Genomic DNA, 26,778 nt, shown 5'->3' on the forward strand with positions numbered 1-26,778 from the left:
ATATGATGATAATCACAGTTTAGAAATGCCATGTTGGTGGCACTGGGAAGGGTTAACAGGAGAGACCAGAGGCAGGGAGGCCTGTTAGGGGATAGTGCCAAAGGAGGTATAAAAAGCCGTAACTGGGGCAAGAACAAAGGCAGCAGCGATGGGAACTGAGGTGAGAGGTTTGGGAGCTAGGATGCTACCTTAATCACCCTCACATCCTAGTCTGTGCAGACACTTGGTTACTCAGTAATTTTTTTTAAAGTAAATGAAGGTAGAGTCAACAAGACTTAATGATGGGTGACTGTTGAAGCAGTAGAGGAGGAGGAGGAACCTGGAATTCCCCGTGGGCTCTGGCTTGAGTGGTCATTGAATGGTGGTGCTGTTCACCGCCGTAAAGAGGGCAGGAGGGGTAGGGGCTCCACGCAGCAGCGCACCTGCTACTCACTGAGTGAGGGGTGTGGCCCAACAGAACACTGTCCGCCAGGGATGTGCCAGCCCTGTGTCTTGGGAGCAGAGACCTGCATAGAAAAGAGTGGGACAGGAAAAGCACAGACTTTCTCTTCCTCATTCTTGGGTGTGGGGCCAGCATAAGACAATAGTGTGAAACAGACAAGGCATCCTCTTCTCCCCTTTCCTTGCTGCTTCTCTTAACTTCTACTATCTTCCTCTGTGAGACCTCAGATTCTCCCATCTCTGCCACCACCTTCTCAACCAATGAATAGTTGGAGGACGGAAGGTCAATAGGAGTAATGCTGTCACTCTCTTTAAGTATCCCAGGCTCTACAATTCTCCATCTCTTCTCCTGGCTTCCAAAATCTTGTTTTCTCATCTGTGTCACCCAGAAGATAGCAGGAAACCAGTCTGATTAAATGTTTTCACACTACTGTGTAAATGACTGACGGGTCTCTTTAATTGCTCTCTAGCTAATTATTTGAATTTTCAAAGGAGGTTGCTCCCCTTGTTACTCTACCAAAGTGAAAGCTCCCAGTTGCCCTTGTGGGGGTGGGGATGATGGAGGGCGGTTTTTCAGTTGCCGTTCAAGCGAGCCAGGCCCTGCACTGGAGTCCTGCTCTGAGGCCAGCTCTCCATGGGTCCTATTGATACAGGATTTTTGCTTTCTACTTTCTGAGCTACCCTGTTTCCTAGAACAGCATAAGTGGCATGCTGTTCTGGTCCTAGCGGGAGGTGTGGCTGGACTGGGGTGGCCTGTCCATACTGGGAAGGGGACATCCAGAGACCATACTCAGTGGTGATGTTTCCTTACAGCCTGAGGCTGAGAGGTTCCCCCCCCAGCAGCCGGGCTATCAGCTGCCATGTGTACATGTGTAGTTAATGTCCCCTCTTCTTTCACAGCTCCAGAATGTCCAGTGTGTACCTGGCACTGTGTGGGTCACTTCACATACACCAGCCCATCTTCATCCTTGCAACAGTCTGTGAGAGAAGCATCCTATCTCCATTTTATAGATGGGCGATTAAGACTCAAAGAAAGTAACTTACTCAAAGCCTCATAGCTGGGAATTGGAAGAGCTCAGATTCAGGCCTAAGTCTGTTCACCTAGTTTAGACATAGGCAGCTTTAGGATGGGGAGATTGAGAAACCAGGAAACATGTTGGGGCTTCTATTAAAATATTAACAAGGTAGTCAATTCACTGAGCAGTCATAAAGCGATAAGTGAAACAATACACCTCAGGAAAGAAGAGAAAGAGCTTTGTTGTAATTCCTAGATGGGATTTTTTGTGTGTGTGTGTGAGGAAGATCAGTCCTGAGCTGACATCCGTGCTAATCCTCCTCTTTTTGCTGAGGAAGACCGGATCTGAGCTAACATCTATTGCTAATCCTCCTCCTTTTCTTTTCTTCCCCAAAGCCCCAGCAGATAGTTGTATGTCATAGCTGCACATCCTTCTAGTTGCTGTATGTGGGACACGGCCTCAGCATGGCCGGAGAAGCGGTGCGTCCGTGCGCGCCTGGGATCCGAACCTGGGCTGCCAGTAGCGGAGTGCGCCCACTTAACCGCTAAGCCACGGGGCCGGCCCTGGGATGTGTTTTGAGGGTTCCCCATTGCTTCCTGTTTAAAGTCCAAACTCCTTTGCTTAGAATTGATTATGGAAACTTTTGGAAAATCTAAATAGGTGAAAGGGGGGAAGGAGAAAGACAAAGAGGTAACTACCAGCAATATAGACTTTTCCTTTCCTTCCTGCTCTCTCTTTAACCATCCAAAGTGAAATGAACAACACAATGTTCCGTAGCGAGCTTTTCTTATAACAGGAGGTTGTGAATGTCTTTCCAAAAAATGTATTGTTTTGAGTTTTTAGGCAGTCACATCTTTTGATTGTATTTTCTTCCATTTTTTCAGTGGTTATAGGTCTTTACTATCATGAGAGTAAATAGTCAACTATAGCATCTTCATGGAGCCATTTTCCACGTTTAACTGTGATCCATTGGAAATGTATCTTGGTGTGTTGTATGAAGCAAAGCTCTAACTTGATTTTTCCCCCCCCGGTAGCCAGTTTTCCTGATTCCAATTGTTGAAAACCCCTTTAATGTCCATTAGTTTGGCATGCATTCCTCATTATATAAAATATTACATTCTTAGAGATGCCAGAGCCTGTTTCAAGACTATCTGGTCTGTTTGCTGATCTTTCTCTTGACTCAGATTCGGACCACACTTTTAATAATGGTAGTTCTATAATGTGTTGTCTGGCAGAGAAAATCTCCTTCCTTACACTGATTTTTCAAAAATTTCTTAGCTATTTGATCTGTTTATTTCATCATGTGAAATTTAGAATCAGTCAAGTTTCAAAATCTCATTCGTAATTTGATTAAAATTGCTTTAAACCTTTACATTAACTCGAAGAGAATATTATAGTATTTAGTCTCTCTCATTGGGACCTTGATACACTTTTTCTGTTTTTTAGATTTTTCTCTATCTCTCAGTGGGTTTTTGTCGTTTTCTCCATGTAAGTCCTACATATTTTTCGTTAGGATCATGTCTAGGTTTGTTTTGTTTTGTTTTCTGTTTGGTTTCTTTTTAGCATTTTTTTTTTTTTTTTTTTTTTTTTTTGGTGAGGAGATCAGCCCTGTGCTAACATCCGCCAATCCTCCTCTTTTTTTTTTTTTTTTTGCTGAGGAAGACGGCCCTGGGCTAACATCTGTGCCCATCTTCCTCCACTTTATATGGGACGCTGCCACAGCATGGCTTGCCAAGCAGTGCGTCGGTGCGTGCCCGGGATCCGAACCAGCGAACCCCAGGCCGCCGCAGCGGAGCGCGTGCACTTAACCGCTTGCGCCACCGGGCCAGCCCCTCTTTTTAGCATTTTTTAAATTGCTGTTGTGAATAAGAGCATGGAATTAGTTTTCCATATTTTCTTTTCATTTGCTTTGCTGAGATAGAATTAAGCTATTTTCTTCGGTTAATTCTAGTGTAATCCAGCCACTTTGCTGAGCAATTTCTTATTAATTCTGTGGTATTTTAGTTCATTCTTTTGAATATTCTAGGAACAAATAACTGTGATTTTGCTTTCTGGAGCTACACCTCTCTATGTCTGTGTTAAGTCTGGCTTCTTGTCATGGAGCTCCTTGTGGGCAGGTGCCCACCTCACCTCTGCATCCCCAAAAGTGCCAAGAACACAGTACGTGCTCAATAAGTGTCCTTTGAGTGAGAGTGAAGGGATCCTAGGCCAAGGAGGTCATTCCTGGTCCTGAGTGGCAGCCTCTCGATGGGTCACTCTGATTCAGAGTGCCCCTCAGTCTTATCAGAAGGCTGACGGCTTTCAGACCCAGGGGGTCTGATTCAGTCCAACAAACTCACAGAGAGCTGCTGCCACTTGTCCACTTCCGTCCAGAGTGGGGGCGGTGACCGGTTTCCCTCGGGAGACCCCATTTGGGGCAGAGGGGGTTTAGGAATAGGACCCAGCAGAGACTGGTCAGCCCAGAAGTCTAGCTCTCCCTCTAGCCAGGCTGCCCTCAGTGTGCCCCTCCCAGGCATGGAGCACTCTCTCTGAGGACGGGAAGCCAGTTTCAGACTCAGCCCCTCTCCCGGGGGTCCAAAGCAGGGAAAACGACACCTGGTTCTAGTTCTCCTCCCTTTATTTCTACACCCTGTATAGTTGCCCACATTTATTAGTATTCTGTTCTTTAATTTAAGAAGTAGGTAATACATTCACCAGGTTCAAACATGAAAGCATCCTAAAAGGCATACAGTGAAATGTCTCGCTTCACCTCTGTCTCGCCCCATCCCATAACTACTTTCATTAATTTCTGCATCCTTCTGAGAGTTCTTTATTCAAACACAATCAAATATGAATATATTCTTATTTTTCTCCATTCTTACACAAAAGGTAGCATCCTATACATCCGCACCTTGATTTTTTTTTACTTAAAATATACATCATTATAATACAAATATTAAACACTCGTTATATGCTAGTCACTGTTCTAAATTTTATATATTTAAACTCATTAAATCCTTCTAATACTCCTATTATTGTCCCCATTTGGCCGTGGAGATTTTGCCATATGAAGAGCTTCCTCAGTTTTTTTGCAGCTGCATAGTACTCCATTGTATGGGTGCGTCATCATTTATGTAATTCATTGCCTAGTGATGAACACTTAGGTTGTTTCTGTTCTTTGCTATCTTGGACTGTGTCGCATTGTATGGATGTTATTTTGTAAGTGTGGAGCTAGAGCTGCAGAATAGTTACCTAGAAGGGGGATTGCTGGGTCGAAGGGTAAATACATTTGTAATTTTGATGGATATTGCCAAATTGCCCTCTGTAGAGTTATTAGTTCTTTTCATAATTGCTTAGCATTTCTCATTAATAGCGTCATGGGTGAGCACTAATATTTCAGTCAATTATAATTATCATAGTCTTTGTTAAGAATGTTTTTATATAGGAATTCTCTCATTTGATCCCCTACAGCACTCCCATATGAGGTGGGAATTATCCCTGTTTTCCAGATAAGAAAACTGAGGTGTCAAGAGGTTCAGTGACCTGCCAAGGGTACAGAGCTGAGGTCAGATCCACATCTGCCCACCTCTTTTCTCTGCTTCAGCTGCCCCGTACCTCAGTCACTGGCCCTACCTCTGGGTAATGGGTCTCTGTTTCTTAGATCAGATTTCCCGTGGCTGGAGTTGCTGAATGCTCTGACTGGTGGCAACCCCCATTCCCCTTTCCCACATGCTGGGCTCTCCAGGAAACCTCTGCTAGCCTGGAATAAGTCTCCTGTGTTTGATCAGGACGATCAAGCCCTGGGACCTTACCACCTTGGGTGACTTAGGAAGGTTAAGAGCCAGCAAAGCTGAGGACCAGTACCTGGTGCCGTGATTTTGGAATCAGGTTGGCCATAACCTCTCTGTTGACAGTTTTCAGGACAAGTTGATCTCAATAATTGAGCCAAAGTGGCCCCAGCTAAGATCCTTTCTCCTGGCCTCAGGTGGGCTGACTTATTATTATCATTGCTGATGAGAGTAAATTACAGCAATACTTCTGGGGAAGGAACTAAATGTTTTTCCTGGTAATATTTGAAGAGGCAGCATTGCAGTGGTTAGAGCATGGAGTCTGAGCCAAACTGGGTTTTTATATTGGTTTCCTATTGCTACTCCAACAAATTACCACAAATTTAGGGGCTTAAAACGATACACATATATTATTGTGTAGCTCTGGAGGTCAGAAGTCTGAAATGGGTCTCACTGAGATAAAACCAAGGTGTCAGCAGGGCTGTGTTCCTTCTGGAGGCTCTTGGGGAGAATCCCTTTTCTTGCCTTTTCCAGCTTCTAGAGGCCTCCATCAGTCCTTGGTTCATGACCCCCTTCCATCTTCAAAGCTCACAGGATAGCATCACTCTGACCTCTGCTTCCATCATCACGTCTCCCTTCTCCCACTCTCCTCCTCTTTTTTTTTATAAGGACAGTTGTGATTTCATTGGGTCCACCCAGATAATCCAGGATAATCTCCCCATCTCAAGATCCTTGGTTTAATCATACCTGCCAAGTCCTTTTGCCATGTAAGGTACCATATTCGCAGGTTCTGGGAATTAGTGCATGGCTGGGGGCCGTTATTCTGCCTACTACAGTTTGCATCTGGACTCTACCACGTACTAATTGTGTGACCTCGGACAAGTTATTGTACCTCTTGTTCAGTTTCCCCATCCTTAAAATGGAGATAATAACAATACGTACTCCGTAGGATTATTAGGGGGATTAAATGAGTTCATATTTGTCAAATGCTTATAATAGTGTCTGACACATAGTAACTGCTATGGAAGTGTCTGCTAGCTAAAACATATTAAATAAATAAAAATATTAAAATAAAAATGTACACACTCTTTGATCTAGCAATCCTATTATTTGTAATCTATTTCATAGAGACAAAAGCATCCATGCATTAGGCTAAATAAAGCTTTGTCCATATTGGCAAAAAGAAAAACAAGAATCACTGGAATGTCCATTAACAAGAGAATGACTGAATCCCTTGTGGTCCATCTGGAATATAATGGAGCTATTAAAGAGAATACATTAGATCTATACTCACAGACCTAGAGAAAGTTAGAGGAGGAAGTTACAAAGTAACAGTATGGCATGATCTCATCTTTTTTTAAGAACAATCATCAACTCCCCAAAATTGTTGTAGATGTTTGAGACAGTTATTTAACCTCTGAATGTCTCAGTTTCTTTAGCTGTCAAATGAGGATAACAATAATTCTCCCCTAACAGGCTCTAGCGGGGATTAAATGAGATGAAATGTATCAAGTTGTTAGAATCCTGCAAGCAGCTGCAGTCTGGATACTATTTGTGTTAAGGTGGTTTGAGTGGAGAGAGGTGTGGAAGGATGCACCCAGGATGCTCACCTGGATACCTTGGCTGGAGTTGGGCAGAGGAAATTCAGAACCGGTGGGAAGAGATGACTAACTTTCTTTTTAGGTATCTTTGCGTTGTTTCACAGAGGCTAGCTCTTGTTACTTTAATAACTTTTTTGTATTCTAATGTTTTATTGGTAGTTTGGATACTATTACCATAACCACAAACACTGAATTGGGAAAAGCACGAAACTAGAAACATACCATGATTCAAAGTTTTGTCATTTTTGAAGAGGAATTTAATAACAAAAATTTCAAGGGAAAAAAAGCAAGAGAGCCCTAAATCAGGCCGGCCTTGTGTGTCCACAGCATCTACTGCCGAGGCTGCTCCAAGCCGCTGTGCTGCTCGTGCGCGCTGCTGGATAGCGGCCACAGCGAGCTCAAGTGCGACATCAGCACGGAGATCCAGCAGCGGCAGGACGAGCTGGACGCCATGACCCAAGCGCTGCAGGAGCAGGACCGCGCTTTTGATGCGGCGCAGGCGCAGATGAGCTCGGCCGTCAGCCAGCTGGGCCGCGTGCGCGCCGAAACCGAGGAGCTGATCCGCGCGCGCGTGCGCCAGGTAGTAGCGCACGTGCGGGAGCAGGAGCGCGAGCTGTTGGAGGCGGTGAACGAGCGGTACCAGCGCGACTACGAAGAGATAGCGGGCCAGCTGAGCCGCCTGGATGCAGTGCTGCAGCGCATCCGCATGGGCGGCGCGCTCGTGCAGAGGATGAAGCGCTATGCCTCGGACCAGGAGGTGCTGGACATGCACGGCTTCCTGAGCGAGGCGCTCGGCCGTCTGCGCCAGGAGGAGCCCCGGAGCCTGCAGGCCGCCGTGCGCACCGACAGCTTCGACGAATTCAAGGTGCGCCTGCAGGACCTCATCTCTTGCATCACCCAGGGGACAGGTAAGCACCCAAGACACCCTCATGGCTGCCTTGTTTACCATTTAAAGGCTTGTGACTTGCTTGCTGCTCCCTGGGGTAGGCGGGACAGAAAAGATCATCTCCATGTGACAGAAAAGAAACTGTGGGGTTTTTAAGTTTCTTGAATTTGATCACATCGGAGGTTTCAGGGCACAGGATAAAGCAGAGAGGATGCCCCGACATGGAGCTGCAGCCCCCCCACAGGGGTCACGTTTTATTAATTTAGAAGACGCTATGGGTTAGCTGTGATTTTGTGACCCTGGGGGAGTTAAGAAACTACAAAGCTGAGAGCCGGTATCGTTTTAGCCCCGGAGGGACCAGCCACTTCAGGAAGTTCTCTTAAGCCACCTGGTCCAGCAACAGAGAAGTCAGCTGGAACATGAGGTTAGGGCGGAAGGGGGCTGAGAAAACCCCCTGGAGTGGTTAAGTGCTTACCTAAAACCAGGCTGTGGCTCAGGGGAGATCATTTGGCTCCAGGATGGCCTGCCATCTGGACCAGCTGCCAACCTTTGTGGGTCCTGCCTGGTATTGGGAAGTGGGGAGACAGCAGACCAGTTCCTGACCTCAAGTTGTCCAATCCAGCTGGAGACAAGATGGGGCACATCACTAGCTGGAGAATGAAACAGCACTTGGCTCTGCAGTCCAAATCCAGGAGTTGTAGCAGCTCTGTATGTATGAGCTGGAGACATCAGGGGGCTTTCAAGAGATATGGGGAGGGGTGTGCACAAGAGGGCCTGCAGGGCTAGGAGGCTTTAATGGCTCTTGGACGAAATCTCTAGGCTGGAATCTGAGCTCTGAACAGCTGGTATGAGGATGCCCTTACTGGGAAAGGGGAGAGAGGCTACAGAATGTGAAGGTTCCCTGGGCAGGTGACAGTGATGGAGGGCTCACTCACTCCTGCTCTTGGGCTGATGGATGTGAGCTCATAGAAGTATACATAGTTCTAGAATGGCCATGGAGTTGTGCCTTAGCCACCTACATATTAAATGTTACCCGGTATACAGGAAATGACCCCACAGAGTCTAAACAGCTTGCCTTGGGTGTTGTAACTTGGCAATGGCAGAGAAGGGAGTTATTTTATTCTGAAGCATGAGAGATTTAGATTTAATAAAAACAGGAAGAGTATCATAGAGCTCTCACTGGATGCAGAGCAGTCAGTGAGCAATGATGCCTTTAGGATTGTCCACGCTTGCCTTGGTGGTGGCCCAGAGATGGAGAGAGGGGCATTTGGGGTTTGAAGCCAAAGGCAAGTGCTCTCTGATTCCACCCCTCTCTCCCTCTGGCTGGGTTCATGCCCATTGCAGTCTAGGAGCTTTCCATCCAACTGCCAGCCCCTCAAGGAACCTGTCCTAGTGCTGTGAGAGGCCCTGGAGAATGAGTCTCCCAGAAAAGCAACAGGGATGTTCCCTCTGTCACTGTCCCAAGCCAGGGTGCCTCTCACCAGGGTTGGGCCTGACCTGCCTGTGACCTTCTCTGTGTTCTCCAGATGCAGCTGTACCCAAGAGAACCAGCCCAGAGGCTGCCAGCACTCGCAGGGACCCTTCTGACGTTGACCTGGTGAGATGGGTTTGAGGTCTGAAGGGGAGGCGGTACAGTCCAGCAGGTCAGCGGGTTGAAAGTTGCCTGTGTCAGGAAGGAAACTGAGTCTTGCTGTCTGTGTGTCTCCAGGCAGTAGAGGAGGGAGAGCGCCTGAGAGGGACAGCCAGTGGCTGGACTGGAGCTTTCAGTGGGAGGGAGTAAGGGAAGGATTGGCTGGCTGGCTCTGAGCTCCTAAATGCCGAAGTAGCTCTTGATGGGTTCAGGGCTTTAGACCACGGGGTGGACAGGAAGTGAAGGAGGTGGTCACTGGTAGGTGGCACTGATAGATGTGGCAAATGACTGTCCCCCCCACCCCACCCTAGATGTGAGCCTTTCCTGGGGTCAACATGTGGACCTTCCCCTCTTCTCCCCCCGCTCATGGTTCTTGGAGAGGAGTGGAGAATGGGGCCAGGAGTCAGGCCTCGATCCCAGCAGCCTGGGTTCCATCAGTGTGATTTCAGTGTCAGCGTATATCCAAGAACCATAGTTGTTCAGGGTTGGAAGGTGCTCATACCCCTTCTAATGTTGGCATTCCCTCTGCAGCACCCCTGACCTGTGGCTGTCCAGCTTTCATGCTGTAAGGGAGGAAGAAATACTCCTGTACCCTCTGAGTCCTTCTGGCTGGTCTAGGAATTAAATTGATATGAGACAGAATCACAGGAGAAAATCAAACAAATTTAATAACATGTATAGATGGGAGAAACCCAGGAAAACTGAGTAACTCGCCAAAATGGCTGAAGCCACCACCTTAAATACCATCTTCAGCTAAAGACAGAGGAGGATGTTGGGGGTTGTAGTTTGGAACTTCAAAGGGAAGGAAGGCAATTCACATGGAGATGGAAAAGAAAATGTTTGGTAAATAAATGTTTGCTGGGCCATCTGTAAACAATGAGAGAACTGATAAAATGGGCTTTGGTAGGTTCCACCCTGTCTACCACACCTAGTTCATATTATACTAGAGTTACCTATGGTGATAGCTCCTTCTTGGGACAGGCCTTCTATCTTAAATTCTTTGGGCAGTTAGGGGGAAGGTCAAAGTTTCTTTCTGAATTGTGAGGAAGATCAGCCCTGAGCTAACATCCGGTGCCAGTCCTCCTCTTTTTGCCGAGGAAGATTGGCCCTGGGCTACCATCTGTGCCCATCTTCCTCTACTTTATATGGGACGCCCTCACAGCGTGGCTTGACAAGCGTGTGTCAGTGTGCGCCTGGGATCCAAACCTGCGAACCCCAGGCTGCCAAAGCAGAGCGCGCTCACTTAACTGCTATGCCACCGGGCCGGCCCCTCTTTCTGAGTCTTGTTCTTAAAAATAATCAAGCCAAAGAGACACATTTTAGGGTAGCAAATTCTGATCTCCCGCAATGCACGCACCTCCAGGGACAGGCAGCTCACTCATTCTTGAGGCACTCACTGCCATCTCTGAGCTGCGCTGACTTACAGTGCTTCCCTAGGTGGAAATGCAGTGGCATCCCTTTGACTTGCCCTCTTGGGCTCTTGCGTGCATGGCTCCTCTCCACCAGGATAAGCTTCCTCCTGCACCAGGTGTCTGGTCTCCTCCCCATCCTGGTCATCCAGGTTTGCGTGTGCTTGCCTGTCAAGGATCTGGGCCCAGAACTGACTAGTCCTCCATGGAAAGAAGGTCTTCTGGTGGGGGTGGTCAGGGCAATAAGCCTTTCTAGCTTTGCCATGGCATGGCCAGTGGGAGGGAGAGATTGCTGCAGGCTGAGACAATCAGGAGAGGCTTCCTGGAGGAGGCAGGACTTAGGATCTGAGAGTTTCAGAGCTGGGAGAGAGCATGGAGTCTAACTCCCTCCTTTACAGAGAATGAAGCTAAGGCCCAGAGAGAGGGTGTGACTTAACCCGAGGCCACACAGCAAGCTAGGGATAGGACTAGAAGCCAGCTCCTAACTGCCTTAGGTGCTGCATTCCCATATACACAACTTCAAAAGTTAAAAAAAAGGCCATTTTATTTTATTTTTTGGATGTCATACAATCACATGGTCAGAAATAAAAACAGAAAGTGATAAATGTCTCACTCCTACAATGTCCCCCATCTGTCCAGTTCTCTATTAATTTCTCACATATCCTTCCAGAATTTCTTCATGTAATTACAAGCAAATATGATTATAGACATTAGTTTTCCATTCTTTTTTTTTTTTTTTTTTTTTTTGCACAAAGGTAGCATAATACCATATATACATAGTTTTGTGCTGGGGCTTTTTCACCAATGATGTATTCCAGAATTCTTACCCTATCAGTAGGCAGGAAGCTTCCTGATGCCTTTTTGCATCTGCATAGTGGTCCAATGAATGGATGGAGCATACTTTATTTAGCCAGTTCCCTGTTGGTGCATATTTAGGTTGTTTTGGTACTACAAGCAATGCTAGAATGAATAATATCCCCAAATAAATCACATGAGTAAGAGTGGAAAGTGCTGTGGGTCATAGATCTCGGCCGTCTTCCAGGTGCCAGTCGCTGGTTAATGAATAGCAAGAGGGCCCCTGCTGTCTTGCCTATGGTTGAGGCATTTTGCCAGGTCTTTGTCTTGATGTGACTTTGGTACCGATTGAACTCGCTCCCCAGCCAGGGAGAGACTGGAGGAGGATCTCTTGCCTTTCCTCTCAGGGTTCTTCCTCTGCTCCGGGTCACAACTTTGAAAGGAGACCGACGTTGAGTGTTCGATAGCACAAGCTTTATTCAGTGGCCAAAGAATGGAGAAGTGGGAACAAAGTTCACAAATCAACTTCTCAGCTCCTGGCGTGATTAAGCAGCTGTTATAAGGGGTCTAGGTAAGGAAGGGGAGGAATATTCCTAGTTATTCTGGGAAATGGGCAGGCTTTTCTGGGGAGCAAGGGTGCCACCTCCTTTCTTTCCTTATTTGGTTATAGCCTGCCATTTTCATGGCGGTGGTAAACTGTCGTGGCGTCAGTGGGTGTGTTCTATAATATGGTAATGTATTGTGACAGAGCTGCGGGGTCTGTGTCAGATCAAGTCAGACTGCAGTGTTGCCTTCAACCGGTTTTGACTGGTTTTGTTCAGCCATCTTCTCCTTCCTTCCTTTGTGGTTTCCTGCAAGCTAAAGACAACACGTCAGGCTTATTCTGAGCGGGATTGTGGTTAATGTCTTATGGGGCCAGGAGCCAGGGTAACAGCTTCTCACTATCAGCTTCTAAACAGTTTGAACTTGGAACATCAGAAGAATGCTCTTTGTCCAAAGCCCTTTGCTTTCACTTTGGTAATAGGCTGGGGGTGGGTGGAGCTGGGTGAAGGAACTGGTAACACACTGTGAGTGCAAAGGGCAGGTGTGGCAGCTCGAGTGAGGCTGGCTGTCCCAGGAGAAAGTCAGTTCCATCTGTGTGCCAGGAGAAAGGCAACCCTTGGCCCCGGGGCCCTGCCTTAGGAGGCAGGAGCTGGGCCTCTGGTGCCAGCACTCATTCCTCTTAAAATGCGGGTTTACTTTCATTGCAACCGTGTGCCTAGGAGGAGATGAGCAAACTCACCAACAGGCTTAAGCCAGGGAGCGCTGGGGGGGGGCCGCGGGTGGGGGGCGGCGCAGCAGCGGCTCAGGCATTTTCCCTCTTCTTTCTCATAGGCTCTTTTTGTAATGACGTTGCAATACTTTAATGGAAAAAATAAAAAATTTTAAAGCTTTACAACAATTATAAATCAGTCATCATGATTTTATTTTGTTTACTGAGCCCTCATGTGTCCCTGCTTCATTAACACTGGCTGGGGGAGTGGGAGGGAATGACTGTCAGGGAGGGTGGGACAGAGGCAGAGGAGCCCAGCCCTGCCTTCAGGGAGGTCACGGTCCACGTGAAAGAGGGTCTTTTACATCCCAGCAGTTTGTACAGCCAGACGTGGGAGGATAGATAGAGCAGGGCCTTTTCAACTTTTTTTGTATTGTAATGGTGATAAAATACACATAAAATTTACCTAGAAGTGGAATTGCTGGATGTATGGTAATTCTATTAATTTTTTGAGGAACTGCCATATGGTTTTCCATAGTGCAATTTTCCACACCATTCTACCTTCCCACCAACAACGCACAGGGGTTCCAATTTCTCCCCATTCTCACCCACACTTGTTTTTTTGTGAGGAAGATTAGCCCTGAGCTATCTGTCGCCAATCCTCCTCTTTTCGCTGAGGGAAGACTGGCCCTGGGCTAACGTCTGTGCCCGTCTTCCTCCACTTTATATGGGATCCTGCCACAGCATGGCTTGACAAGTGGTGCGTCGGTGTGCGCCTAAGATCCGAAACCCTGGCCACCGCGCTGCCGCGGAGTGTGCGCACTTAACCGCTACGCCACCGGGCAGGGCCCCACACTTTTTTTTTTTATAGTAGCCATCCTAATGGGTATGAGGTGGTTTAAACTTTTTTGACCACCATCCACTGTAAAAATATATTTTACATCTAACCTATAGTGTATACACATGCCCACAAGTACCTGTAGCTAAAACAGAAATTTTGCAAAACAAATTATGCTTATTACATGGGAAGTACTTTCATATTTTGTATACTATGTAATATAAAAAATGCTGGTCATGACCCACTAGATTGCTTTTGTGTTCCACTAGTGGATCCCAGACTGTAGTTTGAAAAACACTGGCGTAGAGAGCAGAGTGGAGATCATGTGGCTTTCCTAGAGGCCTGGGAGAGCATTCACTCTCACCCGTTCTCCCAGACAGGCTCCGTTCTCTGATCCAGAGAGACAGCTCTCCTCCCTTGATGTAAAGATGTTGAGAAAGAAAAACCCAGGAAGGAAGGGAAGAGGGAGGAGAGAAGGAAGTCATCCATTATAGCAAATGGTGTAGAGCCCACATCCTACATCAAAGCACTTGATGCTAAGGAGCATCAACCTCGGGGTTCCAGTACCCAGCACAGGGGCCATCATGCCGGTCTTTCCCTGCCTACCCCATCCCTGGTGTTTCCCTTGTGAGGGTGGGCCTGACCGTGTCCTCCACCACACAGGAGGGACAGAGCTTGTCCATGTGAGGAAAGCATATCCTGACCTCATCATCTCCCCGTCCAGTGCCTGGCCCTTCCCATGCAGCTCTCCTAGATGGAGCGCCCCCTCCAGCCAGGTGGGAATCCCTTTCCTTCACTGCATGGACGGACTACAGGCTCCTGATTGATGCTCATCCATTGGGGGCACACAGAGTGAGGTGCCCAGGGATCAGGATTGGAGACAGGAGTGGCAGGCCAGGGCCCCTGGAGCTGAGCCCTGGAGTCTGGGTCACCCGTCACTCATTTTCAGCAAACGGTCCAGCGAATGCTTCAGTTTCCCACAATAGAGGAAGCTGGTGGGGAGGGATGTAAAGGAGACAGTGACTAAAAAGGGATCACACGCAGGGGCAGGAAGGGAATTTCCATTTCCAGAACGCTAGATTCAAACCCTGGTCCAGGCCTTTCCTGGGTATTTGACCTTAGGAAATCACATCACCTCTTTGTGCCTCAGTTTCCCTCTTTGTAGATTGGCAATAACCATAGTGTAGTACCTATTTTTTTTTAACTATAATTTTTTTTATCGTGGTAAAATTCACATAAGAAAATTCACCATTTTAACCATTTTAAAGTGTGCAATTCAGTGACATTTAGTACACTCACAATCTTCTACAACCATCCCATCTGTCTGGTTCCAGAATATTTTCATTACCCCAAAAGGAAACCTCATACCTGTGAAACAGTCACTCCCTATTTCCCCCTCCCCCATCCCTTGGCAACTACGAGTCTGCTTTCTGTCTCTATGTATTTAACTATTCTGGATATTTCATATAAATGGAATCATACAATATGTATTCTTTTGTGGCTGGCTTCTTTTCACTTAGCATAATGTGTTCAAGTTTCATCCATGTTGCATATATCAGAACTTCATTCCTTTTCATGGCTGAATAATATTCTGCCTTATGGGTGTACCACGTTGTATTTATCCATTCATCAGTTGATAGACATTTGGGCTGTTTCCACCTTTTGGCTATTGTGAATAATGCTCCTGTGAACATTCACATGCCAGTTTCTGTTTGAATATCTGTATTTAGTTCTTTGGAGTATATACCTAGGAGTAGAATTGTTGGATCATATGGAAATTCTATGTTTAACTTTTTGAGGAACTGCCCCTACATTTTGGGATGGGTACATGAAGCACTCAGCACTGAGCCTTAAACAGTATTCTTCATCATCATCATCATCATCGGTGCTCACTAAGTGCCAGGTGCTCTTCTAAGCATTTTACTTGTAGTGACGCATGTCATCCACATTACCCTGTGAGGGCGATATTATTATTATTCCTCTGTTACAGAAGGGGACTGAGGCCCAAGAAGTGTTAAGTGATTTGCCCAAAGTGTGTAGTCGCTGTTCTGACCCAGGTGGGGTTAAGGCCCTGGGGGCAGAATGAAGGTCACAGGGAGGCCAATTTCAGCCCAGTGGAAGGATGTCCTCACCATTACAACTTGCAGTTTGAAGAGCTGCTTCCGTCAGTAGTGAGCACTGTGTCCCTGGAGGTGTGTAGCTGGGGCTGGTGTCGAGTGAGCCTTGAGGAGTTGCCGGGCAGTGTGACCCTGAGGTCGTCTGCTGGCCCTGTTAGGAAGCATAGGAATTGAAGCCAGCACCTCAGGGTCAGAAGGAGGTGAAGTCATGGAGGGTGTGGGGAGGCCTCCTGGTCCCTTTGGACCAGGCAGCCTGCACCTGTGGCTGGGTGAGGCCCTGGGTTGGGCTGACCTCAGGCCTCGGGTCCCAGCCCTGGGCCTGCTGCCTGGTCATTCCTGACTCTCGTTTCCTGACCTTGCAGCCAGAGGAGGTGCAGAGGGCTCAGGCGCCGGCCCCGGGGCTGGCCGAGGCCCTGGCTGAGACCCAACCTGTGGCTGTGGTACAGGCGGTGCCTGGAGCACACCCTGTGCCAGTGTACGCCTACTCCATCAAAGACCCCTCCGACAGAGAGGTGAGGCTCTCCCCAGACCCACGTCCCCTCCCGAAGGCCCAGATCCCACCAGACAGTAAGAGGTGGAGCTGGGGTGAGATTCCAGGCCTTAATTAGCACCTACTCTATGTTCTCCCTCGTTCTTGGCTGCCCTGTTAGGAAGCTCCCCTCTAAGCATGAGCCACTCCCAGGGCAATCAGAGGCCAGCAGAGGTCAGTGGTCAGCAGGCAGGGCCTGTGTGCATGGCAGCCTGGGAGGGCTTCCTGTACGGAGAGAGGCATGATCTGCATGGCAGAGAGCAGAGGAAAGGTGGGGGGCACAGGCCCCTGCCCCCCACCCCACTGCCTCTGGAGGCTTCTGACCCAGCCCTGTGACTTCCCACTGCACAGGAGGTCTCCAGTGCAGCCACACCGCAGAAGAGGAAGTCCTGCCAGACCGAGTGCCCCAGGAAGGTCATCAAGATGGAGTCTGAGGAGAGAGAGGCAAGGTTGGCCCGGAGCTCCCCCGAGCAGCCCAGGCCCAGCACCTCCAGGGCAGTCTCGCCACCCCACCTGGACAAGCCTCCCAGCCCCAAGAGCCCCATCGTAGGAAATGAGGTCTTCCTGCCCAACAGCAACCACACAACCAGCGACCCTGCGGAGGCAGGTAGGCAGGTGGGTGGGCAGCAGAGGCTGAGGCCTGCATGCTGTCCTCCAGGGACTGGGAGCGCCCCCCTTCTGCATCCTTACGCCACCCAGGGAGCCCAAAGCCACCAGTCTTCCCTGTGTGTCCTGCTCTCAGCTACCACCTGATGGGGCAGGGAAAGCGCACGGTTTGCCTGGGGGTGAGGTGGATCCACTTACCATGTGCTTTGCCGGGATTCACTGTGGGGAGCATGAAGGGCTGAGGCCCACAGTCCATAGCTCCTTCCCCCAACACACCCTACAGTGCCCGGAACCCTGCCTCTGCACAGGGTGGGTCTCCCCAAGAAATGTTTGTGGGTGGGTGCCTGGCACACTCTCAGAGAGGACTTGGATCGAGGCCACTCCCATCAGTTCCCAAATTTTTCTGCACAGGCCACCCACCGAAGGTGCCTCATTTGTCCTGGATATCTTTTATGGACACTGCCACACAAGGAGTCCTTGGGCATGAGTGTAGGTCAACCCATAAAATTCTGGAACGTTTAAGACAGTTCTTCCTGGATCTGCTTCATCCAGAGTCCAGCTTTGTTTTCATTCTAGGTCCTACACTGAGCCCTGACCCTGCTCACATACTGAGCCCCGACTGATATTCCTTGCTCACAAACACGATTGGTAATCAAAAGGGGCTGAGAATGGAAGAAAGCAAGGTGCTTCTTTAAGATTGCAAAAGGGGTCAAATGTCTACAGGGAGCAAATGCTGAATTTAGGGCCAACAGCTGAATTAAGTATTCACAGGGAGGGCAGGGCAGGCAGTGATGGAAAGCCACTTTGAGTAAACAGATTCACGCTGGCACACATGGTGAATGTTCACATCCCCCCTTGCAGGGCACCTGTCACCCACCCAGTCCACTGGCCTGCAAGGACTCCCACGGGAGAATACCCCAGAACCCCCCTGCCCGGGCAACCCCGGCAGGGCCTAACGCTGTCTCCCCTGCCCTGTTTCAGAGGAACGCATCGTGGTGATCAGCAGCTCAGAAGACTCAGATGCCGAAAACTCGGTGAGTGGCCCAGAAGTTCGGCCCAGGACTCCTGCCTCTCCCCATGCCAGGTCCCAGGGGGCACAGCCGCAGCAGGTGACTCTCAGACTCGCCTTGCGCCTGGGGAATTTCCAGCGAGGCAATGAGTCCTGAGCTGTCCTGAGGACAGTCTCCAAATGCCAGCTGTGGGCCTGGACCACCCCAGCCCTCCCTCCATACTGGGGCAGGAGCCTTCAGTAACCACGTATACTCCTCTGAAATGCTGATAGAGTGCTTCCTTCCAGAGCCCTGTCTCTTTTCTGGACTAGCCCATGCCTTTGTCTGGAGCTTCCTTATGCATTTTCTGTCCTCTTAAGGCCTCAGTGAGGAGGGTAGACGAGAACCCATTCCCCAGTTAATCACAGCCAGTGAGGGCCGGTGCAGGGGTGTGTGGGCGTGGGCAGCACCGTGCAGGGCCCAAACAGGCAAGTTTTCACTCCATGTAAGAAAGAACTTCTTTAAAGCCATCCTACAATGGAACAAGTGGCCTTGTGGGTTGTAACCCTTCTGTCTCCAGAGGTTTGCTAATGGAGGCTGAGCTGTCACCTGTCCAGGGGAAAGGGGATCTGAAGAGTGAAAGGTTGGACTGGGTGACCCCCGAGGTCCCTTCCAGCCCTTAGTCTGAGGTTCTGTATTGGAAAGCGCGTGGAGCCCATGGAGAGCGATGCGCCACACTCCTCGCCAGCCCAGCCACTGCGGAGAGCGCAAGGAGCGTCCCACCCCTGCCGGCGTTTCACCCGTCTGCTACATGGCACATGCCGCCCCCTGGCTTGGCCTCTCCACCCTCCCATCGAGCAAGCTGCTGTCCCTGATGCTGAATGTCCCAACCAGACTGCCGGTCACCAGGAGCATGCTGCTGTCCACCGTGGGATCAGCTCCCTGTCACGCAGAACACCAAGAAGTACCCACCTTCGCCGCTCATTAGGCTTGCCCCTCGAAGTCTATTGTACCCCCAAGAGGACTTTCCTTCCCCTCACGGTCCAAGTCACTACCCCTGCCACCACGGGGCCTCCCAACCATCGTGCCAATCCCCAAGAGTGTCCCACTCGCCTCCAAAGGGCAAGCGGGCAACCCCGCTGGGCGAGAGGCGCAGTACTATCCCGAGGCCGCTCCCTCCGCGGCTTCCCCCATGTACAGTGGCTTAACAACTTCTTTGCCCTTCCTCTGTCGTCTGTGGCTCCCCAGCTTGATGCCTCTCTCAGGGGGGGTGTTGGGGGAGGAAGAGCACCCCAGACTCTTGGGGCAGGAGTCTCCCCCAGGGATTCTGACAGAGCCCCCATGGAGAATCCCCAAGTCCAGGTCCCAGTGGAAGTCCCTCCAATTGCATTCCTACCACCCCACCCTCCAGAAAGGTCCCCCACCAGCCTGGCCCCCCTCAGACAAGCCTCTGAGAGTCCCTAGTGCCTCCCTTTTCTACAGCTGCTGGCCACCACCCTCTTGTAACCTGTGGCCAAACACCCATGACCTGCTCCCTGAGCCTCCATCCCACTGCCTGGCCCAGCCCACACACTAAAGGTCCTGCACACAATAGGCATTCAATACATCTTGGTCAAGGAGTAAACCAAGGAATGAATGGCTACATGGACTCTGGGCAGGAAGACTTAAGTCCTCTTCAGCCAAGAGGACATGACTGGGATTCAGGCCATCATTTCACACATCCTTGGGCCTCTTTGCCCAAGAAAAAGAAGCTTCTCTCGCCCTTTGCACCTCCCACTGCCCCATACCCCCACCCCAAGCCTTTCCACTAGGCCTCTGCCAGGATCTGAGCTCATGAGGGCGGGGACTGTGTCCATCCCAGGACCTGGCAGATGTGGCTGCTCAATAAATATTTGTTGAAAGATACCCTTGCAAACCCTTCTTCCATGACCATCAACTTCCCTGCTGGACTTAGCTCTTCCCTGCAGGTGGCTTTGTTTCCTCCCTGCACTGAAACTCGGTTCTCCTGTGGGGAAACTGTCTCCTCTTTCTCTCACACCCTATGAGCATCAGAAGTGGGAGGTGGGGACAAGGCCCTCGGTGCCTCCTGGACTGTTTCAGTCCCACCATCTGGTAAGATCCCTCTGCCTTTGAGGTTCCAGGTCTCCAGGTGAGCCCCACTTTCTCCAGCCCCTCTCAGACATCCTCCTGCCTCACCCCACATAGGGAAGAGCCCGGGACCTGCCTCCTAGGTTTCCTGTCCCCACGTAGGTCCAGCCTTCTTCCTGGGTGACTCCAGCACCCACCACCCTTGCCTCTCCACTCCTTGACCTCTTGGGGTCTTCACCCCATTCCACTGCAGCTGCCAACTACGTGTCTGCACCCTGGACCTCACCATCACCGGGAATTGGCCCACTGAGACTCTGACCACAGCCTCCTGTCCCTTGAGTTCTCAGTCTGTTACTTTCAGGTCCTCTGCTTTCTCCTTCCCAGCTTCTCCTGTAGTTCTGGCTGCTCCTCTTCACTCTCCTTTCAGGTCTCTGTTCTTTTTTTTTTTTTTTTTTTGATGTCTTAATAGTTTATCACATTGTGAAATTTTGGGTTGTATATTTTTGTTTGTCCATCACCATATATATGTCTCCGTTCATCCCTTGTGCCCACCCCCTACCCCCATTGCCCCTGGTAACCACAATACAGTTTTCTCTGTCCATGTGTTGGTTTATATTCCACATATGAGTGAGATCATACAGTGTTTGTCTTTCTCTTTCTGGCTTATTTCACTTAACATAATACCCTCCAGGCCCATCCATGTTGTTGCAAATGGGACGATTTTGTCCTTTTTTATGGCTGAGTAGTATTCCATTGTATATATATATATACCATATCTTCTTGATCCAGTCATCAGTCGAAGGACACTTGGGTTGCTTCCACTTCTTGGCTATGGTGAATAATGCTGCAGTGAACATAGGGGTGCATAAGCCTCTTTGGATTGTTGATTTCAGGTTCGTTGGATAGATTCCCAGTAGTGGGATAGCTGGATCATAGGGTATTTCTGTTTTTAATTCTTTGAGGAATCTCCATACCATTTTGCATAGAGGCTGCACCAGTTTGCGTTCCTACCAGCTGTGTATGAGGGTTCCTGTTTCTCCACATCCTCTCCAACATTTGTTGTTTTTTGTCTTGGTGATTCTAGCCATTCTAACGGTCGTGAGGTGATATCTTAGTGTTGTTTTGATTTGCGTTTCCCTGATGATTAGTGATGTTGAACATCTTTTCATGTGCCTATTGGCCAGTATATCTTCTTTGGAGAAGTGTCTGTTCATTTCCTCTGCCCATTTTTTGATGGGGTTGTTTGTTTTTTTGTCGTTCAGTTGTATGAGTTCTTTATATATTATGGAGATTAACCCCTTGTCAGATATATGTTTTGCAAATATTTTCTCCCAGCTGGTGGGTTGTTTGTTCATCTTGATTCTGGTTTCGTTTGTCTTGTAGAAGCTCTTTAATCTGATAAAGTCCCACTTGCTTATTTTTTCTTTAGTTTCCCTAGTCTGGGTAGGCATGTCATCCAAAAAGATTCCTTTATGACCAATGTCAAATAGTGTGTTGCCTATATTTTCTTCTATGAGTTTTATAGTTTCAGGTCTCACCTTCAGGTCTTTGATCCATTTTGAGTTAATTTTTGTGAATGGTGATAGACGGTCCACTTTCATTCTTTTGCGTGTGGCTGTCCAGTTTTTCCAACACCATTTATTGAAGAGACTTTCCTTTCTCCATTGTATGTTCTTAGCTCCTTTGTCAAAAATTAGCTGTCTGTATATGTGTGGTTTTATTTCTGGGCTTTCAATTCTGTTCCATTGATCTGTGTGTCTGTTTTTGTACCAGTACCATGCTGTTTTGATTACTATTGCTTTGTAGTATGTTTTGAAGTCAGGTATTGTGATGCCTCCAGCTTTGTTCTTTTTTCTTAAGATTGCTTTAGCTATTCGGGGTCTTTTGTTGCCCCATATGAATTTTAGTATTCTTTTTTCTATTTTCGTGACAAATATCATTGGGATTCTGACTGGGATTGCATTGAATCTGTAGATTGCTTTAGGTCTCTGTTCTTTTAAATGTTGTTCTTCCCACTTTGCTTCTGGGCCCTCTTCTCTTTTTCGTCTATATCCTCTCCCTGGTGATCTAGCCACACCCATAGCTTCAGTTACTGTCCAGGGGCTGCTGGTGCCCAGCGCTCACTCCTGCCTGCCAGACCAGTATAGCCAATGGCCTTCTGACGTCTCCACTCGGACGCCCCATGGATACCTCAAACTCATCTCTCGTCCTCCACTCAGTAAGTTGCACTAGTCTGCCCAGTTACACAAGCCAAGACCCCAGGGCTGCCCTGGACAACCCCCCTTTTTATTATTCCTCACAGTCAGTCAATTTTTGAGTCTTATCTTTACATGTTCTAAATTCCTCTGAAATCTGAGCACTTCTTTCCATCCCATAATCTTGATAAAATTAAAACTGACACTGGGTGGAGGTAGAAGCCTGGGAAGGGAAGATAGAGAAAGGGATTGGATTGCCAGTAGTCCTGCCAGCCTTCCTGAGAGTCAAGTGGAGGAACTGGAACCAGCAATACTTAGGAGATGGGTGTCAGTCATCCTCAGCCGCCAGCAAGGAGTCACTAGGTGAGGTCTGAGGTTAATCAAGGGAGGAAGGAGAAGCACATTTCAGGTTATGAAGAATTAAATGATTAGAAGCAGCTGCTCACCTCTGGAGACCAGGTCTGGAGGTGAGAGCCAGAGGACCACCACTTTTGTGTAGGTATTCATCAGACACACATTTTTTAATTTAACCATTACAGGATTCCCAAGCTTTTTTGAAAAAAATTAAAAAGAAAACAAATTAGGTCCCCCTTATGCATTTCTCACTCACCTTCTGTGCCCCCTTCTAAAACCCTTGGTTCTCTTCGAGGACCCGCGGCAACTTAGAGGGAGGGGGCAGGGTGACATTCACAGGGTCCTCCAGGCTCACACATACCCATGCTCTCTTCGTGGACTTGATCCGACCTTTCAGTGTGAAAGTTGTAGAATACTGGCTTGCTAAGATACCACATTTTCCAAGTGTACCATCGCATGCAGGCACCCCCTGGCCCCCACTTCCCCACTCGGGCTGCAGCTGTGTCAGTTGCTAGACCGTTAACTAGACATGTCTGGGGGCTCTGGCACAGGTCTGGCATGGTGGGCAGGGCTCGGGGAGAGACTGAGCAGGAAGAGTGATCTGTAAGAGACCTCACCCCTGCTGGAGGAGGCAGTGGGGCCATAGTTGGCTGGAGGGGCAAGACCCAGGTCTGACGTTGGAGACCTGGAGTGAGGACTATGCTTAAAAACGAGGGTGGGTCAGCAGTGCCTCTGCCATGGGCCTTGTGTTAGGATCCATGGCAGAAAAAGATGGGTGTTCTCACCCACTCTTGCTACAGATGACTGGCCCCCGTGCCCGGCAGCAGCAGGACCAAGTGGAAGCAGGAGGGGGCCTAGCCGAGAGGGCAGCCCCTGGCAGAAGTGGCAGTGGTGACTGGCAGTGGAAGGGAGGCCTGTGGGGAGCAGCTGATACAGGGGAGAGGCCATGATGCTGGTGAGTGTATTAGAAAAAGAACAGGGGCTCAGCTGGGAAGATGGGAGCCGTGTCCCCTGAGAGGCAGCAGCAGCCTGCAGAGGGGCTGAAGCAGTGGGCAGAAGGTAGTAGGGGCCACAGGCTAGCTAACGGGGTGGTCCAGTTCACAGACAAACATGAGGTATCTCTGGGGTCTTCCAGACTTCACAAGAGCTGGGGTTTTGTGTCTGCAAAAAACAGCAATGTGTGTGTCTTGCCAAACTGATCCCCGCTATTACTTAAGCTTGGGTGCTGAGAAACTTCCTCAGGAGCTTGGGGACTCTTGATAAGAATTAATGTCAGATACTAGATAGATATCTTCAGGGGACTGGATGCTCAATATCAAAGAGCTTGGCTCTTGTCTGATTTGCTGATGACCAAACATGGAATGAATCAGTAATTAGGACAGTTGTTCTCAGCCCTGGCTGCACACTGGAATCACTTGGGGGCTTTTACCAAGGACAGATTCCTGGGTCCCAGCCCCAGAGATTTTAATTGAATTGGGCTGGGGTTCAGCCTGGGCATCAAGATTTTTAAAGCTGTTAATGCACAGCCAAAGTACCACTGAATTGAGGGGATTCAATTGCACATCTGTGACAGAGAAATGCTGCTCATCTGTGTATGTATCAGCTTTGAATGGAGGTGACGTACATACTGGGATGTGATCTAGCAGGGAGAGGAGCTGCTGGATCTTCCCATATAAACCTCCTAGACTTTTGCAAGGTGATTGAAATGTCAACCCAGCTGCTTCCCATGGTCACTCTTGGTACGGCCGTTAGACCTGCTATGCTGAGTTGGAATACTTGACCTGCTAAGTTGACCTGTGATGAAGATAAGTGCAATACAGCTCGTGAACCAGATTGCATGTGTGCCCTGGAAAAATCCTTGATCTCATGTGGCTTGGTCTGAGCACAGTTTTACAATCAAAGAAACACAGTCCATTAACCAAGTGTAATAAATAAATTCCAGTATTGCATCTTTCAAAGAATATTAAAGGGGATCCAACTCCTAACAGCACTTCCTAAATTCCTCTTCCTCTTTCCTGTAGCTCTCATCATCTCCCACTTCCTAGTTCCTCAAAGCGTCTCCCCACTTTTCACTTTCCAGTCCTCACACGTGAGCTCTCATCTCTTCCCCACTCCGTTCCCCTCCGCTGCATTCCTTTTCCCTTCCAAGCAAATCCCAGCCTTTTCCAATGAAAGGCCCTCTCCTGGCTTGGGTTCTGGGCTCTACCACTGTCCCTCTCTATGCTCCCTCCCCACCCACTCAATTATCCTGATTGTAATAAGGCGAGGAGTAGGGGTGTGGGGGTGGATCACGAGGGTTTCCCTTAGTGAGCAGGGCTGGAAAGACATCCTGCGCCAGAGCCTCTGCTGGCGGCGGATTGCCCTATGTTAAACTTGGGTCTTTAGAAAAGTCTTTTTTAAATGTGCCAGTGCTTCCCAGCTGTGTTTCTGGGATTTCAGGCAGGGAGGGGGACTTGAGTTTACAGCTGGCCAGAGGTCACTGGAAGTGCTCCAGTGAGACCAGCCCCATGGAGTAGCCATACTTGATGGAAGTCCCCAAGGACGAGGGGAATCTGAGAGGAAGAAGAGTTGGGCTGGAAGACCCAGCCTTCCCTCCGTCAACAAGCTTAGCCAAAAGGGGTGTCCTTTTATTAAAGGAGCCAGCAGCGTCTCCAGTGAGTTCAAGACAAAGGACGTGTCCGTGACTATAAAAGAGAGAAGGACCCCAGGACAATGGGAGGCTCTAAAAGTGAGATTCTGATGGCCATCATGAATGACCCTGGTATAAAGATGAAGGAGATAGCCCAAAGATACAGCTGTGCTGCTCTCCAGGGAGCTCCACTCTTGGCAGAGAAGATCCGAAGCGAAGAGCGGCTCTCTGGCCTGAAGACACTGCCAGAAGGAAGGGGACAGGTGGAGCGCTCAGGGCACTGCAAGGGCTTCTGCAGTGCTGGTCGGAGCGAAAGGAAGAAGAGCAAGAAAGCCCAGTGTGCCATGTCAATGGGTGGCAGGACTCGGCCAAGGGGACAGTTCTTCAGCTGTTGGCAAGAGGGGGCTGGGACCCAGGGGAGAATACCAAGGGGAGCCCAGCACTTTCCACCCGCCCAAGTGCGGGAGCAGGCACCGGAAGCCTGGAGGGAGAAACACTTGGATTTTCCCACAATGGAGGAAGATGTTGTCTCTGGTCCACCAGCTAGTGACTTCGAGGAAGACACCGGTAGAAGACTCCTTACAGGGAGGAGAGGGAGCCAGGACAGAGACAGACTCAGAGCAAGACATGCAAAATCAGCCTTTGAAGCGTGGCCGAATCACGGATACGGATATGCAAGGCATTTGACAAAGTCTTTTATTATGGCCTGCTGTACGAAGTCCCAGAACTCACAGGCTTCTCTAAGCAAAACCTGCTCTAGAGAGATTCATAGTGAATGTCCGTTTCTATCAGCAACTGGAAGGAAGTTAGTGAGCCTGAGGTAGGGCTATGAAATGCAAATAAGGTAAAAATCAGCCACTCCTAGGAAAATCCAGCACATTTTACCTGTCTTTAGTAATGACTTTGCTCTTAGCTGAAGTTCTGTTAATACAAATGTTTCACCAGGAGCGTGGAAGGGCCTAGGAGAACGTGTTAGTGATGTTCCGGGCCAGGGATATCAGCCAGAGGCCAGAGTTCCTAGAGGCCTCAGTCAGCCCCAGGTGAGGCCAGCTCCATCAGCCAGTCCATAAGGAGGAAAGACTGGAGGCCTGCTCTGGACTCTGTCCCAGCAGTGCCCCCAGCTGGCCCTGTGACATTGGCCATGTCCCTTCCTCCTGGTCTCTGGCTAATGTCCACAGGTGGCTTTCACAGGAGGTTCTGAGCGGGTCACCAAAGACTGAACGTCTGGATTTGGCAGCTGTGCAGATGATGGGCAATTAACTGTATATTTTGAGAGGTTTCTGCTCCCTCTGAAGCCCCAGCCTCCTGGGAGACTTTCAGAGCCAGAGCCCTTCCTCCACCCGAGGCCTTTCAAACTGTTTTTGCTTTGGTGCTGGAGAGAACAGAGCCTCAGGTGCCCAGCCTAGAGGACCCCTGGGCCTCAGGCTTCCTAAGCCCAGGGGAGGAGAGGGGGGGCTCCAGGCTCTGAGCCTTCTCCCTCCACTGCCCTCACTGCCAGGCTCTGTCCACCTGGACGTGGCATTCTAGAGGCCAAGCAATCCTCCCCCTCCCCTCTGTGTAGGACACTGGGACCTCAGCTGGCTTTGGGGACAAGAAAAGCCAGGCTCCTGGGCCCTTCCAGAGAAACATCTGGGGT

General features: G+C 49.2%; 1 protein-coding gene across 3 annotated transcripts in view; it reads left to right on the forward strand.

Moving 5' to 3' along the window:
- Positions 1-26,778, forward strand: part of PML (PML nuclear body scaffold) — a 44,962-nt gene that overhangs the window by 13,741 nt on the left and 4,443 nt on the right. Inside the window, exons 3-8 of one of the 3 annotated variants that reach the window (XM_014780902.2) lie at positions 7,153-7,733; positions 9,238-9,308; positions 16,115-16,264; positions 16,633-16,888; positions 17,869-17,921; positions 18,582-19,781. In XM_014780902.2, the coding sequence (XP_014636388.1) occupies positions 7,153-7,733; positions 9,238-9,308; positions 16,115-16,264; positions 16,633-16,888; positions 17,869-17,921; positions 18,582-19,340 (1,870 nt within the window). In that variant the 3' untranslated portion in view covers positions 19,341-19,781. Of the gene's footprint in view, positions 1-7,152; positions 7,734-9,237; positions 9,309-16,114; positions 16,265-16,632; positions 16,889-17,868; positions 17,922-18,581; positions 19,782-26,778 lie in introns of those variants that run through there. The other 2 variants (XM_014780901.2, XM_087428687.1) reach the window with 2 other exon arrangements.

The sequence above is a fragment of the Ceratotherium simum genome, chromosome 3, assembly GCF_057802395.1.
Source record: "Ceratotherium simum simum isolate JZ-2026a chromosome 3, ASM5780239v1, whole genome shotgun sequence".
Taxonomy (NCBI): domain Eukaryota; kingdom Metazoa; phylum Chordata; class Mammalia; order Perissodactyla; family Rhinocerotidae; genus Ceratotherium; species Ceratotherium simum.